At 53.5% G+C, this 14,268-nt stretch overlaps 1 protein-coding gene across 5 annotated transcripts in view; it reads left to right on the top strand.

Annotated features, from left to right (window-relative positions):
- Nucleotides 1–14,268, top strand: part of TBC1D2 (TBC1 domain family member 2) — a 55,445-nt gene that overhangs the window by 20,981 nt on the left and 20,196 nt on the right. For 2 of the 5 annotated variants that reach the window (XM_045780332.2, XM_087869534.1), the window contains 2 exons: nucleotides 2,263–2,459; nucleotides 9,517–9,912. In XM_045780332.2, the coding sequence (XP_045636288.2) occupies nucleotides 2,263–2,459; nucleotides 9,517–9,912 (593 nt within the window). The other 3 variants (XM_045780336.2, XM_045780334.2, XM_045780333.2) reach the window with 3 other exon arrangements.

Below are 14,268 nucleotides of genomic sequence, written 5' to 3' on the forward strand. Positions count from 1 at the left end.
ACCAAACAGTTCACCCATTCAAAGTATATGATTTACCATAATCGATTTTAGCACATGCCTATTATTCCAAAAAGAAACCCCGCATCCCTGCAGCTCTAGACAACCACTGTTCGGCTTTCTGTCCCTGTGGATTTGCCTGTTCTGGATAGTTGATACAGATGGAATCTGCAATATCTGGTCCTTTAGGCCTGGCTCCTGTCACCGAACAAAATCTTTTCAAGTTTCTTTTACATGTACCAAGTGCTTTGCCTGCTTTAACCTCTTTGACCCTTCCAGCAACCTTGAGCGTAGCTTCCGTTGTTCTCATTTACTAAATCAGGGAACGGAGGATGGAAAAGTGGAATGACTCGCTCATGGCCATACAGGGGGTGCGGAACTAGGAGTTAGGGTTCAGGCCAAGGCTTTAGAAAGGCCTCATTTTCTAAAGCAGTGATTTTTCACTCTACATTTTTATTGCCATGACACTTTGACCCCCGTAAATAAAATCTAATATACAGTGCAGATTGAAGCAGACTTGAGCAGGGGATGGGAGTCTGGGATACCCTTGGCTCCTCCTACCATCTTCCCCTCCCAGTCAGCCCTGTGGCACCCCCATGAAATCCTACAGCACTGACAGAAAAACGCTCTCCTAGGCCTCGTCTTCTCCAGCTGTGAAATGGGTGCAGTGATCCCTACCTTGCCTGCCCTCAGGGTCACTGGAGAGTAGTGTTATCAGAGGGCAGCTGGGCTACAGCCCCCCCCCCCCCGCCCCGCCCCGCTCTGCTCTTCTATACCCCACGGCAGGAAAGAGAAAGAAGCAGTGCTGTCCTTTGAGCTCTGCGGTCGGGTTTGTGCCGAGCGCAACCGGATTTCTTGTAAGTTGAGAACAAAACCATTCTTCTGTTCTGCCCCAGAAGACATGCTAAATTACTCGACTCATACTCTAAGCCCTGCCTGTCCCCTCACCTGGGATCTCATACCACATCCTTATTTTTAACACCCTAGTCCTAAAAGGATATCAGGGGAAAGTAAATGAGTAATTTGGGTTAGGAAATTTAGATCAGACCAAGATAAGATCCTACAGAATAGCTAAGAGTGGGCAGCAGGTGCGGCTCGAGTTTCTCAGTAGCCAAGGCAAAGCGGGAAGTGCGAGTGTTAGGTCATTCCCAGGATCTGTAAAAATAAACATATTTTATTAGAAAATGCAAAGCCTTTTCTGGCACAGAGGACTGAGAGACATTTCTTCTGCTGGTACCTCATAACAGGCATGATGTGTATGCATCATGTAGACAAGATTCTCAAGGTCTTTTGACCATATAATCAGGCCATTAAAATGTCCCTGGATGCAGGCTGATGGCAGATCCCTAAAGTATAGGCTTGGGGCAGGGCAGCACAAGGCATCAGGGGTGGCTGAGTGACTCTGATGTTGAATTTGTTTGAAGAAAAAATAAAAAAAAAAATTTAGCAATGGTTGGCGAATGTCTTCTATAAAGAGCCAGATACTAAATGTTGGAGGCATTGTGGGACTTATGGTCTCTGTTACCAGTACTCAGCTCTGCCCTCGTGGAGTGAAAGCAGCACAGACAATGCACAAACAAACGAGTGTGGTCGTGTTCCAATAAAACTTTACTTACAAAAGCAGGTTGTGGGGTGGATTTGGCCTGTGGGCCACTGGTTGCTGTCCCTGGCTCTAGGGGAAATAGGACTATGCAGCCTGGAGGCGGTCAGCTGTGGGGAATGTGTACCCCAACTTAGCTTGTAATAAGAATCCAACGAGAGTCTGACTTACTCTCTGGGGCAAGAATGCAGAATACAGATATTCCATATTCCTGTCTATGGACAGGTCTCTGTACTTTGAAAATGGCCCGGAGGGTAGAGGTGGGATCCTGAAATAAGAAACAAGACATCCTGCCAGGGCTTGTGCCTGAGATGGCCCCTGGCACAAGCAACACTGTGGTATGAGATAGCCCATACAGGCGGGGATCTGAGACAGGGGAACAGGCACACTTCAGAGGATGGGCTGAAGGACCCAGCCGGGACAGTATAAATAATGTTCATATAGCCCAGGGCTTCTCAAAGTGCCATCCCAGACCTGCTGCAGCAGCATCGCCTAGGAAAGTTTTAGAAATGCAAATTCTCGCGCTGTGCTGCAGACCTATTGATGGGAAGCGCTGCGAGGAGGGTCCCACAGTCTGCATTTTACTGGGCCCTCCAGGCGCTTCTGCAGCAAGCTCAGTTTTGAGGACCACTGATCATAACCTCTGTGTTCCTCCTTCCGAGCAGGGAAAGATCCAGCGGATTCTCCAAAGCCTACAGCCAAATCCTCTCTGACTGCCAATCTCATTCAGAAAGCCAAGCGCCCGAACAACACCTTTCCGCTCTTTGCTGAAGGACTCACACGGACCCGACCTGCCCAGGAAAAGATTCTGGCCTTGGAGCAGCAGGTCCTGATGCTCACCAAGGAGTTAAAGTCTCAGAAGGTGAGCTCTGGCCCCAGAGTGGCCCCAGGCTCCAGCGCACCCCTCTGGGCCTGGAGCCTCTGAACCAGCTAGACATGCTTCGGTAGCCCGGCTGGGCATGTGCCAGTCTCAGTCCTTCACAGCCAAACTGCTGGTGGTGGGAGAGGCTGTGCTGTTGGTTACTGAGGGACATGTGGACACTCAGCCTAGGTGACGGAAGGCCTTCCAGGGCAGGGTCTCCGGAACCTACTTTGTAATTGCTCTTGGACTCCTTCTGGAAGACTGTGCCTGGCCTGACCCCACACTGAAGAGAGGCAGCATTCGGAGGAGGGGGATCTGGATGCAGGGTCCTGGGAGGGGTCCCCGAAGGAACTGGCAGCTGGTAACGGTGCAGATCGCTAAAGGACTGTCACAGGACAGAGAAAGCAGGCAGGTCTGTGTAGCTCTGGGGTTCAGCCAGGCCCAACAGGGACAGTGATGAGGAAGATTTTGGCTTAATAGAGAAGTTAATTATAGCAGTTAAAAAAAGAGTTACATGGTCATCATAGAACACAGATGACACACATACACAGATATTACAATCATCCCCAAATCCTACAACCCGGGGAATAAATCGTTTGCCTTCTGGGGCAACTTTGTGAAGTACTGAGAATCACATGGCAGGGACGGGAGGGGGACTGCCACCCTGGGCACAATAAAAGTAAAGTTAGCACAGTTGTTACTGAAAATTCCAAGGGTCGTGCCCAGTGATGCCCCCAGGGGTGGGCCCCACTGAGAACCCAGGCTTCGTTTCCTCTGAGGGGAAGGCCCAAGTCTTCATGTTTGAGCTTTGGCTGCCCTCACTCTTTTCCTGCTTTACTTCCCAGCTCTGCCTCCTGGGGGGGTGGGGGGTATACTGTATGTACTTCTGAATAGTCTCCCCCCTGTACATTTCTTCTCCTTTCTGCTGCTCTGTTTTTGGCGAAGACAGTCCAGAAAAATGCTCTCCCTACCTAGTTTTGCCCCTTCTCTGCCTTTCTTGCCCTTCAAGCAGATATTAGGGGAAGCAGCAGAGGCTTCCCTCCTGGCAGGTCAGGGGGATACATTTAATGAAGCAGCCGGTGATTGGAGTTCTCCAAGCAGGAAGCTCATTCGTTCATATGTTCTCACTTCGGTTGTGTATTCAGCTGGTCTGTATCGAGGGCCTGTGGTGTGCACGCAGTATTCTGGGCGCTGGGAACAGTGGGAAGAGACACGGGCCCTGCCCTGCAGGGGCTTGCGTGTCACGGCAGAGACAGGCGGTAAGCACACCGACAGCCACGTATAGCAACATAGCGTGTGAAGTCCCCTCTGATGCCACTTAGCAGCCCAACTTCTTTTCCCTCAGTCATCTTCCTGCGCTGCGGTGGAGCTGCTGGAGCTCCTGAGAGCTGAGAGGGCATCCAGCTGGGCTGGAGCGGCTGCCTGGACCCTGGACCAGTACGGCGTAAGGCCCAGACACAGCCTGGCCAGGAAAAGCAATCTGGATGTGAACACCGCCTCTCCTTTCACCACACCTTCCCCTTCTTTCTAGGAAATCTGGGCAGCCTCCCGGGGCTTGGCCTGTACTTCCAGGGTGTCAGGAATGGTCCAATGAAGGAGAGAGGCCCAGGAGACTGAGATTCATTGAGGTTTGCCCCCAATGGCTGTGCCGCCCTGGAGGACGTGGCATTCTGAATAAACGAAGGCAAGCTGTTGGAGATCAGTAAGGGCCCCCAGGCTGCTGCCAGCTCCCCTGCAGTCAGGGTGAGAATGGCAGGAGGAAGTTGTTCAAGCTTGACGGAACCTGGACTTTCTTACTAGTTCACTCTCCAGCAAACCTTGGCCTGGCCTCGGACCGACAGTCAGGAGGAGAGGAAGGCTTGCGGTCTCACTCGTGACTCACGACGTGAGTGCTATGCGTGCTCTCTGGCCCATCTCGCAAATGTGCTTTTGTCTGGTGGGTGTCTCAGAGCACAGGCCTTGAAGTGGAAGCTGCCGTCCACCGTTCTGGCCCTGAGCAAGTTCCTTAACCTCTCAAAGCCTCAGCTTCCTCCTCTGTACCTGGAGGTACAGCAGTGCTTACTGGAGAGGCCTGCGTCCGGATTCATAAAGCCCAGTGCCTGGCACGCAGCAGCTGTCCGCCAGATGCAGGCTTTGATTGGTTTGGCTGTTACTGTGGCATCCCTGCCCTTGTTGATTCCTTCCGGCCTAACAAGGAGTGGCACATTCCTCTGAGGGCCTCTAGGAAGACAGATGGGCGCCCATGAGGGTCTCCCAAGAAATGGGTGGCATCGCAGTGATGGGCGGAGGTCAAGTCTTCATCCCACATTAGTCAGGGGGAGCCCCAGCCCTACTGACTCTGGCATTTTACCTCCAGCCCAGATACCAAAACCAAAGAGGAGGGAGAGAAGATCGACACTTGGCCCAGAAGTAGGACAGAGGAGCCCTGCAAAGCCTTGGGGTGCCCAGGGGTGTCCCAAATGTGCAGAAATGCTGATTGGAGGGTGCTAACTGTCCATCTGAGACCCTCCAAGTCCAGTTCCTCAGCTGGGCAACCAGTCCCCAGGACTCCCCTGGGGCCACATCTACAAGATGCCTTCCTGCGTCTCTTCAGTGGAAGGTACTCTCTTTCTGCCTGAGGCTGCGGGAGGTCTTGTCCTGGCTCAGCCACCCGGGTGGTCGTTGCCAATAGCTTTAGTGATCCTTGAAGAATTTGTATCTCCAACTCTGTTGGATGCTGTGGAGGGCACAGAGGTACATTGGGTCCCTGCCCTCGGGTGGGGAAGAGCAGAGAAGAGCATACATAACTGGTGTTAAGTGTGGCCCTAGCTCTGTGCTCGGGCTCTCCATGCATCATCGCTAATCCTTACAACAGTCACCAGCCCCCTTTTCTTGAGGAGCAGACTGAGGCTCTGAGAGAGTCTGCATGCCCAGGGTCTCCCATGGGCCAAGACTGGTTCAGACTCTGGTCTGTCTGCTTCTAGAGCTTCTGCCCTTTTCACCATGCCATGTTCAAGGAGCTCAGAGACAGTGGGTGACTGCCCCGAGGTCACACAGCTAGAAGAGCCAGGACTGAGGTCTTGGCCTCCTTCCCCAGGTGCAGGACTCATCCCAGCCTCACTGCCTGCTCCGTGGTCTCCCTATACGGCCCAGCATCAGACCTGAGCACCATAAGTGCTCTTCAGAAAATACGAATGCGCTCGTGTCTGGTGTCATATGAAACCATAGGACCACTCCAGTACCCACTGAGCCATTATCTGTCCCAGGCCCTTGCAGCATGCTGGCCCCCCAAGAGATTTGGACTCCTGGAGATAGCACCAGATGGCTGCTTGGCTGGGTGACTCAGGCTCTCAGAGTTGACAGAATTGCACCCAGCCTGAAGGCTGTCTGCTCTGGCAGATGGAAGCCTGTGTTTGTAGTGATGTTGGCCATCTGTTGACTGCTGGGAATGATGAACTCCCTATCTGGGGCCAACTTAGCTTGCTCAGGGTAATTCGTTGAGGAAACTTGTTGGGGGCAAAGTGCAGCCTCTTACTTCCCTAGAACCCCAGCCAGAGACCCCAGTGTACACTCCCCTTGTCCAAAGTACAGAGTACAAAGAATTCAGTGTGCATAGAGGGAGGGTCGAGAGGGGCCCTAGATGTTTCCGCTTGGGGAGGAGCCCTTGCCATACTTTCTCTCTTGTTCTTGAAGTGGCTGTCCCAGGAGTAGGGGGCATGCTCTCCATTTTACATATGACAAAGCCAAAGTTCACTTTTCTGAAACACCGTCATTAGAAACACCCTCATGGGCCTGGAATGGCAACCAAGGCCTCTGGGGCTCCAGAGCCAGTGCTCCTTCACCTGCACCCTCCTAGTGCCCAGCCTCCGAGGGGTCAGTGGCTGGAGTGCTGGACTGAGAGACCAGTGCTCTTTCCCCAGCAATGTCAGGCCCGTCCACCTTGATTTTAGTGAGTGATGAAAGTATCAACTCTTTGATAAGGGAAAGGATTAATTTTTAAAAGATGATTTGTTGGCTCTTAAAATTTTAAATAATCAACTATACTTTGATAAAAAAAATTTTTTTTAATAAAATGACATCTTGTGGCCAGTTATCAAAGCCTGAAATGGGCCAAACAATGATTTGGTAAAGAAATATAAGAAGTACCACTTGATCAGCTCTTCTGTTTCTAAGAATGGGTCCTAAAGCATTGCTTATAGTTGTGGAAATCGGAAACCCGGATGTCCCCCCTTGAGGGCGGGCCGAGGGCACTGGGGTGCGTCCAGACGAGGAATAGCCCCTGCACTGTTGCCAGCAATGGCGGTGCTCGGTGACACGCCATAGTGTATTGTAAGGCCCCGAGCAGCTTCCCTTTTGGTTTTTAATATTTCAGTATGGTGTGCGTGTGCATTTTTTGTGACATGTCCTCAGGTTCATCCATGTTGTAGCATGTAACAGGATTTCCTTCCTTTTTTAGGCTGAATAATATTCCGTCGTGTGCATATGCCACATTCTGTTTATCCTTTCATCGTCAGGGGACATGTGGGTTGTTCCCATCTCTTGGGTGTTGTGAATAATGCTTCTATGGAACATGGGTTATTTCTGTTTTTAAAGAAATGGAAAGAAGTGTTTCAGTGCAAAATCTGTTAACTACACCTCATGGAGACAGAAGTGGAGGACCCTTGATTAGGAATTGGGGGCCTCTGTGACAGCGTGTTTTCCCACCTGTGGGGATCCACCAGCTCCTTTTAGTCCTCTTCCTTCTCCTTTTTTGGGCTTCAGTGTCCTCCTGTGACAGCAAGGCGACCTACTGACCATGTGGTCTCCTCAGGCCTGTCAGCCACCAGGTTTTCTGAATTCGAGGTCCATTCGCACTGCTCATCTCGCGCTTCCTGCCCTGAGTCCGTCCCTCCCCTGCTTCCTTTCTCCCTGTCTCATTCTACTGTAGGGATTCTGGGGTGGGAGGAGAGCCTCCTGGGCTGGAAGTAGGAAGGGGGAGGCAGCTGGATATAATGAAATGGGCTTCAGAGTTGACTCTGCCAAAGTTGGGGGAAAGATACCCGCCTGTTGCTGAGCCTGGGAGTCGGAACGGTGGTGTCTGCTGGTTATTTCGCCCAGGCTCTTAGCAGGGTCATCTCCAAATCTCAGCCGGACCAGAAAATGGTCTCAGCTTCTCAGTCATCCTGGAGCCACAGGGATGGTGATCTCTCTCAGCAGAGCCTGAGAGCTAGTTCATTCCAAACATTCCAGTTGGGTTTGTAACCTCCTCCTCACCCCACCTTCCGGCCACACCCAAGAATGCCCAAAGCCCCACATAGGCTCTTTCATTCCTCTGGGCCTTTGCTGGAGCTGTTGAGCCAGCACATGGGGAAAGCCCTTCCAGCCCTCATCTCCGACCTCCTGCATGACCGTCTCTGGCCCTCCTCATTCTTCACAAATCAGCTTAAACTGTTCTGCCTTTCTGTAGGATAAACTGGTCTTCCCCCACCGCCATCCCAGGTAGAAATCATTGCTCTCTGCTCTGTATCCCCACCAACACCCTTGCTTCCCTCTCACGGTAAATCACTCCGTTACAGTAGTTCACTTTTGCTCCCACCAGCCGTGGTGGTTTTTGAAGGTGAGAATTCTGACCGTCTGACCTGTCCGCCTCTGGGCCCCCGCACCCAGCTCAGGGCCTGGCACTGAGGGGGGCTTAATAAAGTTTGGATGGCTGGAGGGAAGGGAGAGAAGCAGAAGAGGGCCAGTCCGTGGTCCCCAGGTTTCAGAAGGTGCATGCTTATTTGATCTTGCCATTAATTAATTTCTCAGATAAAGTCATGATTTGGAGCAGTTCTCTTCCAAAAATGGAATCATTCTTAGCAAAAACCTTATCTAGCTGATTCATTTAATTGAATACTTTAGATACAGGTAACGTGTTTCTGGGAAACCACGTTCTCTGGCATGGAGCATAGCAATTACCCAGAGCCCCTCCCTACCAGGTCTGAGGTTCAAAGGACTGGCCACTGGGCTGCCTGGCTTCTGATATTCTGATCCTGGCTTCAAGTGAATCCACATCCCTGATTTGGGACAGGACAGGCCCTGGGGAGGTTGGGGGCTTGAAGGCATGGAGAGTCAAGTAGACCTGGAGTTTCCGTGTGGGTACAGTGCCCCTGCCAAGGAATACATGGAGGTCTGCTGCTTCTGAGCTCTCTCCGCTTTCTCGCACTAGGCCTGCAGGCATTGCTTGGTGGCCTGAGGGGCTGGGCACGGTGGGCTGCGTGCGGCTCTGTGTGCAGTTTAGCCTGAGGATGGCCCATTTGTTTTCTCTCCGGCACTCTCCCAGCTCCATCGGTAGCAACTACTTGACGCTATATTCAGGATTCTGAGGCCTCCACTAGGCTTAGCGGGAAGGAATATGGAGATGAATCAGTCAGGTCTGCCACAGGAGCTGGAGAGAAGAGCCAGGCCGGCGTGCCACGGGCTGCCTTCATGACTGACCGAGCACAGACTTGCGATGATTTGGGATTGAATTCCATTCTAGTCTGCGGGGCTGCAGTTTTCCCGTCTCTGAAATAGACATGTATCAGTCAGGGTTCAGGCCCAGCTGCTGTAACAAAGAAGCCTCCGAGTCCTCTGGCCTAAAACAATCTGGAAGTTTACTTCTCTCTACCCTTCTCATGGAAGAACCCAGAGGTTAAGCGAGCAGTTCCGAGCACGTAGCGCAGCTGCCGTCCTCATCCTTCACCTTCTGCTCATGAGCCCAAGGTGGCTGCTCCAGTTCCTGCCGTTTCCCCGCCAGGAGGAAGGGCAGCATGGGTGGGCGGTTTTCAGGGGAGGACCCAGAAGCTACCCACATAATTTCTCATATCCCGTTTGGACAGAATAGTCACTAGGCTACACCTTGCTGCAAGCCCAGCTGGGAAATGTGGTCCTCAGCTGGGGAACCATGTGTCCGGGTAAAACTCCCTCAAGCAGGAAAGGAGAAAAGGAGACGGCCCAGAGGATGATGCTCGCCACCCCTCAGAGCTGTTAGGAGAACTGGTGATGGGAGCAGTGCCGAGTCCCTGGCACCTCACAGGCCTCCCCCGAGTTCACGCGGGGCTTCCCTTTCCTCCCCCAGGAGCTGGTGAGGATCCTGCACAAGGCGCTGGAGGCTGCCCAGCAGGAGAAGAGGGCGTCCAGCGCGTACCTGGCCGCGGCCGAGGACAAGGACCGGCTGGAGCTGGTGCGGCACAAGGTGCGGCAGATCGCAGAGCTGGGCAAGCGCGTGGAGGCGCTGGAGCGGGAGCGGGAGAGCCTGGTGCAGGCGGCCGGCCTGCGGGAGCAGCAGGTGCAGGAGCTGCAGCGGCACGTGCAGCTGCTCCTGGAGAAGAACCAGGCCAAGCAGCAGGTCATCTGCAAGCTCTCCGAGAAGGTCACCCAGGACTTCACACATCCCCCTACCCAGCCGCCTGTGCCCCCGGGGGCTGCCGACAGGGACTTCCTGAGCCAGCAGGAGAAGATGGAGCACCTGAAGGTAGGGCCCCTCCCCTCAGGCCCTGTGCCCTCAGGGAGCACACTGCTCTCAACCCTGGGGGTTTCTTAGATAGAGCAGGGATAACCCTTCATTCTGGAAGGTTCATGTTTGAAATTGACATTGCTGGAAATATTGCTACACACTTCCTCACTGTCTTAGCCAGAAGGTCCGGCGCATTTGACCTTTTCATGATATCCTAGGCTGGAAAGGGAAGGGGTCTCTAGATTATCATTAGAGGTGGAAGAGCATGAGATGAGGTCGGAACTCCCGAGTGCCAGACCAGCTAAGTGTCACGCGGATGCCCTCGGGAGCTCAAGGTTCCTGGCGGCCTCCCCCAGCATGCAGTCAGGTGATGTGTGGCCGGCTGTGACTTGCCCATAACCGTGGCAGTAATCGCTGCTCTTCTGTGAGACTGACTGCTGCGCGGCGGCCACTGTCATGGGTGCCCTGCTCACATCATCTCATTTGATGCTCGACCAGCCCTGTGAGGCTGTCACTTGTGTGCTCCCCACTGTGGGCAGGAAGGCTGGGGCTGAGAAGGGGCCGTGTGCGGAGGAGCTGGGGAGCTGGAGCTCTCTGATGAGCGTCTGCTCTGCTGCCTTCTGGTTTCTTGGGCCTTCCTGCTCCTGCCGCTGTCCCTGCCTCCCCCTTGTCCAGGCAGTAGTTCTCCCCTGGGGAGGCTGTGCCTTCCCACAGAGACCAATTGCAGCATGGGGAGCAGGAACTTAATTTTAGGTGTGGACAGCAGTGTCCCCTCTAAGACGTGGTGACAGGAGCTGCTGGACCACCGGGAGGCCTGAGGCTAGGGATCAGTGCTCATAACCCCCACTGCCCTTAAAGGCAGCTGCATAACCAGGGCCGGTCCTGCCCCAAACCCCACCACGCACAGCCGCACGGGTATACATATGTACATATAACGAGGGGAGCTCCCTTGCCATGGGACCAAAGCATCGCTGCTGGAAGAGGGGAAGCAGAAGGAAAAAAAGAAAATTCCAGAATCTTTTGAGAGACCACTGGGCAGTGTGGTACAGTGGCCCCTACCCTAGCTGTGAAGTCAGGCCTAGGTTTGGATCCAGGCTCTGCCTCTTACTAGCTGTGTGACCGCAGGCAAGGTCCCTCACCTCTCTTTAGAATGGCCTCACTGTTCCTACTCATGGGGTTGATAGGGGGGTAAAGGAGAACATGAAACCCAGATCCCACCCATCTCCTTCAGCATGAAAAACTACATAGCTAGTCTTTGAATCTTTTCCCTTTAAAATCAGATTCTTTTGAGTTCAAAATGAAAACAAAATCCTTTCAAATGCAGATGGAGTGAGACTATTAGAAAGCTCTAGGGGCTGGAAAACTGCTTTCATCAGATTGCTTCCCTACCCTCCTCTGCCCTGCTAAGAGTCTTCTGTCTGTGCCCATCTTGCTGGAATCCACAGGTGAAGACCCCAAAGAGCAGCTTGGGGCTCCGAGAAGTAGATCTGTCGGGTGCCTCCAGACCGCGTCCGAGAGCCGGCTAGAAGCACGGTCTGGCTGTAGGGGATGGAGTGTGCCCCTGGATTTGCATGTGCGGGAATTGATCAGTGAGCCCAGATAGAGGAACTTCCTGTCAACCAAACTTACCTTGCTTCTGACCCTCAGAGGCCCAGTGTTTGTGCCAGAAAGAACTGCATGTGCTAGAGTTCCTCGTTTGTTAGCCTTTACATGTCTGATCTGGAAAAACAGAAGACTCCTCAAAAATCCGTTGTCTTTCCGTTTGGAGACAGAGCAATGTTCACATCTCCCCTTGCCCTGGGACGGAGGGCATGCGACCTTAAGGAAATGCCCCCTTGTTGAAGCTGCCAGTTTGAGAACAGGATCATTGACCTCTTAAATATCGGAGCTGGAAAGACTCCGAGATCTTGTGTTTGACATTTTCTGGCAGAGACAGCTGAGCCCAGACAGGGGTCCAGGGTCCCACAGTACAAGCAGCAGGGTTGCAGCTAGACCCAAGTCTCCCCACACAAGATCCACTGCCTTCCCCACGAACACAGGGGCTAGTCCACGCCGCGTTTCCCGGGGAGAGTTCCCGGGCTCCTGATCCCTGTGAAGGCAGGCAGACAGGTGCTCTTCTTCCTGTCCCCTTTCTCCAGTTGTGTTTTCCTCCTGTCCTGTGGCTTTCTCTTCTCTGAGCTCTCTCTTTTTCCTCCCCACAGTTCTGAGCCACGAAGAACACTCAAGGTAGGGCGATGAGCTGAATGGGGAGATGCTGCCCACCCCCCCACCCCCACGGCTGCTCCAAGAGGTGCTCACACCCACCCTCGCTGCCTGGGCTGGAGGCCGGTGCCCCAGGCAACATGTCCAAGGCCTTGGAAATGCCAGCGAGCATCTCGGGGCCTGGGGTGAGGACAGAGGGCTGGTAACAGGAGGCAGAACCAAGTGGCCGTGTAGAGCGGCGCACTCCGCCGACACGCTTTCACCTAGCAAGGGTTTTCCATTCCTCTGTGGACCGCACGCACCTGGGCTTGGATCCTGCCTCTCTTGCGTTCTAGAGGACTTACCCTCTCTGTACTTGTTTCCTCATCTGCAAAATGGGAACGATGGTACTTTAATACGTAGCCCACAGCATGGTGGAGAAAAATTACACATGATAATGTGTGTGAGGGGAAACAGGTCTGACACATAGTAGGAGCTCAGGCGAGGGGTGGCTCTCTTCCTCCCTTGCCGGAAGCTTGTATTTTCACAAGCGTTTGGGAAGAACGGACAACAGCATCATATCAAAAACAATTAACGGTAATTAACTCATAATATGGTAGTATCCAGTCAGTGTTAAAATTTCTCAGTTGATTTGTAAATATTATACATAGCTTTTGGGTTCTTTTATATAATCTTTTAAAATAAATAAATAAATCCTTGAAAAAAAGCATGCGCAACAGCAGCAGGGGGGACGTCTCCCAGCGGGGAAGGAGGATGCTGCCGCGGGAGCCCAGAGAAGGAGGAGACACTGGTATTCACTACGTGTGGCCGCCAACTGAGCCTTTGGCACACAGGACCTAATCACGTCCTCCCAACAGTGCCTGAGGCGGTACTGTTCCTGTTCCTGTTTTCCAGATGAGGGGAGGAGGCGCTGAAAGAGCAGGAACTTGGGCTGGGCTCCGTGGTGCAGGCAGGATCTCTATCCAGGCAGTAGGGCCACAGAGCCGGCTCCCCGTCCACTAGGCAGCGCCGGCCCTGGGGCAGCGCCTGTGTCTCTGATGCGGCGTTATTGTCCTGGAGGGTCAGCGAGGTCTGCCGAGCACAACCCTTGAAGGATGAACCAGACATCTGGCGTCCAGGTGGATTCCAGCAGGGACAGAGCCTGGGGAGTGTCCAGGCTGTAAATGCAGTGGTTGGACTTGGCTTCAGAGTCATACGCATCTGGGCTCGGTCCCACCCAGTCTCGTACAGCTGTGTGACCTCAGACAATGTACTTGTCCTTTCAGAGCCTCGGAGACCGTGTCTGAGTTCCTTTCAGGGCTGCCGGGAAGGCTGAATGGGAGGATGTGCTTAGCGCGGGGTGGGGGGCATAGGGTGATGGTGCGGGGAGCCCGCACAGCTTCTGTGTTCAGGAATCTGCGAATCTCCAGACACCAAAACGGAAGACCATCGTCATGGGCAAGGGGAGTGGTCCTGGAAAATCCTGATGTCCGTGGGAGGTTGGTCCTTGTGCTGCAAACATGACGAGTCCCACCAAGCTCGCCACCCCTCCACCTAAGAATAAGAAAATGGGGGTCGTAGAGAGGAAGCAGGCCCCCACTTGTGCAGGAGAGCAGCTGGCACCCCCTCACAGCATTTCTGAGAAAAGGGAGCCCAGAGTTTGACCTCAGGTAGGCATGGTGGGAGAGTAGGAGGAAGTCCAGGCTGGGGAGTTGGAACTACCCGGATTCAGGCCCCGCGGAGAGAGCAGAGAGCAAGCTCAGCCTGAGTACACAAAGCCTTGCAGCCCGGGCACAGTGAGGCATGCAAAAGCAGGGATGGCCAGGGCGGGAGACACCACGGACAGCCCCAGTGGGGTGATGAGAGGCCATGTGATGAAGCCAGCCAGGGGCTTTTATTTCTAGCTAAGGAGCCCTGGGGAGCATGTGGCCCTCCCACTGGGTCAACCATCTCAGCAGAAGGCAGCAGACCCTGGGTATGAAGTGGAGCTTCTGGGCTGGGAAGGATCTTGGCCAGAATGCAGGCCCACCCAGGGAGCATCAAGATGGCCTGTGAGCCGTGCACACGTGACCCATCCCTGATAATGAGGTGCCGCAGACGTCACAGGTGTGATGCTCTTAATTTCTAGATAAATCAGGGCCTATCCCTGCAATAATGTCTCTCTCATGCACTTACATCCCAGTACGTTTCTTG

Source organism: Ursus americanus, chromosome 18 (assembly GCF_024610735.1).
Source record: "Ursus americanus isolate L20-20 chromosome 18, mUrsAme1.1.p, whole genome shotgun sequence".
In the NCBI taxonomy this organism is placed as follows: domain Eukaryota; kingdom Metazoa; phylum Chordata; class Mammalia; order Carnivora; family Ursidae; genus Ursus; species Ursus americanus.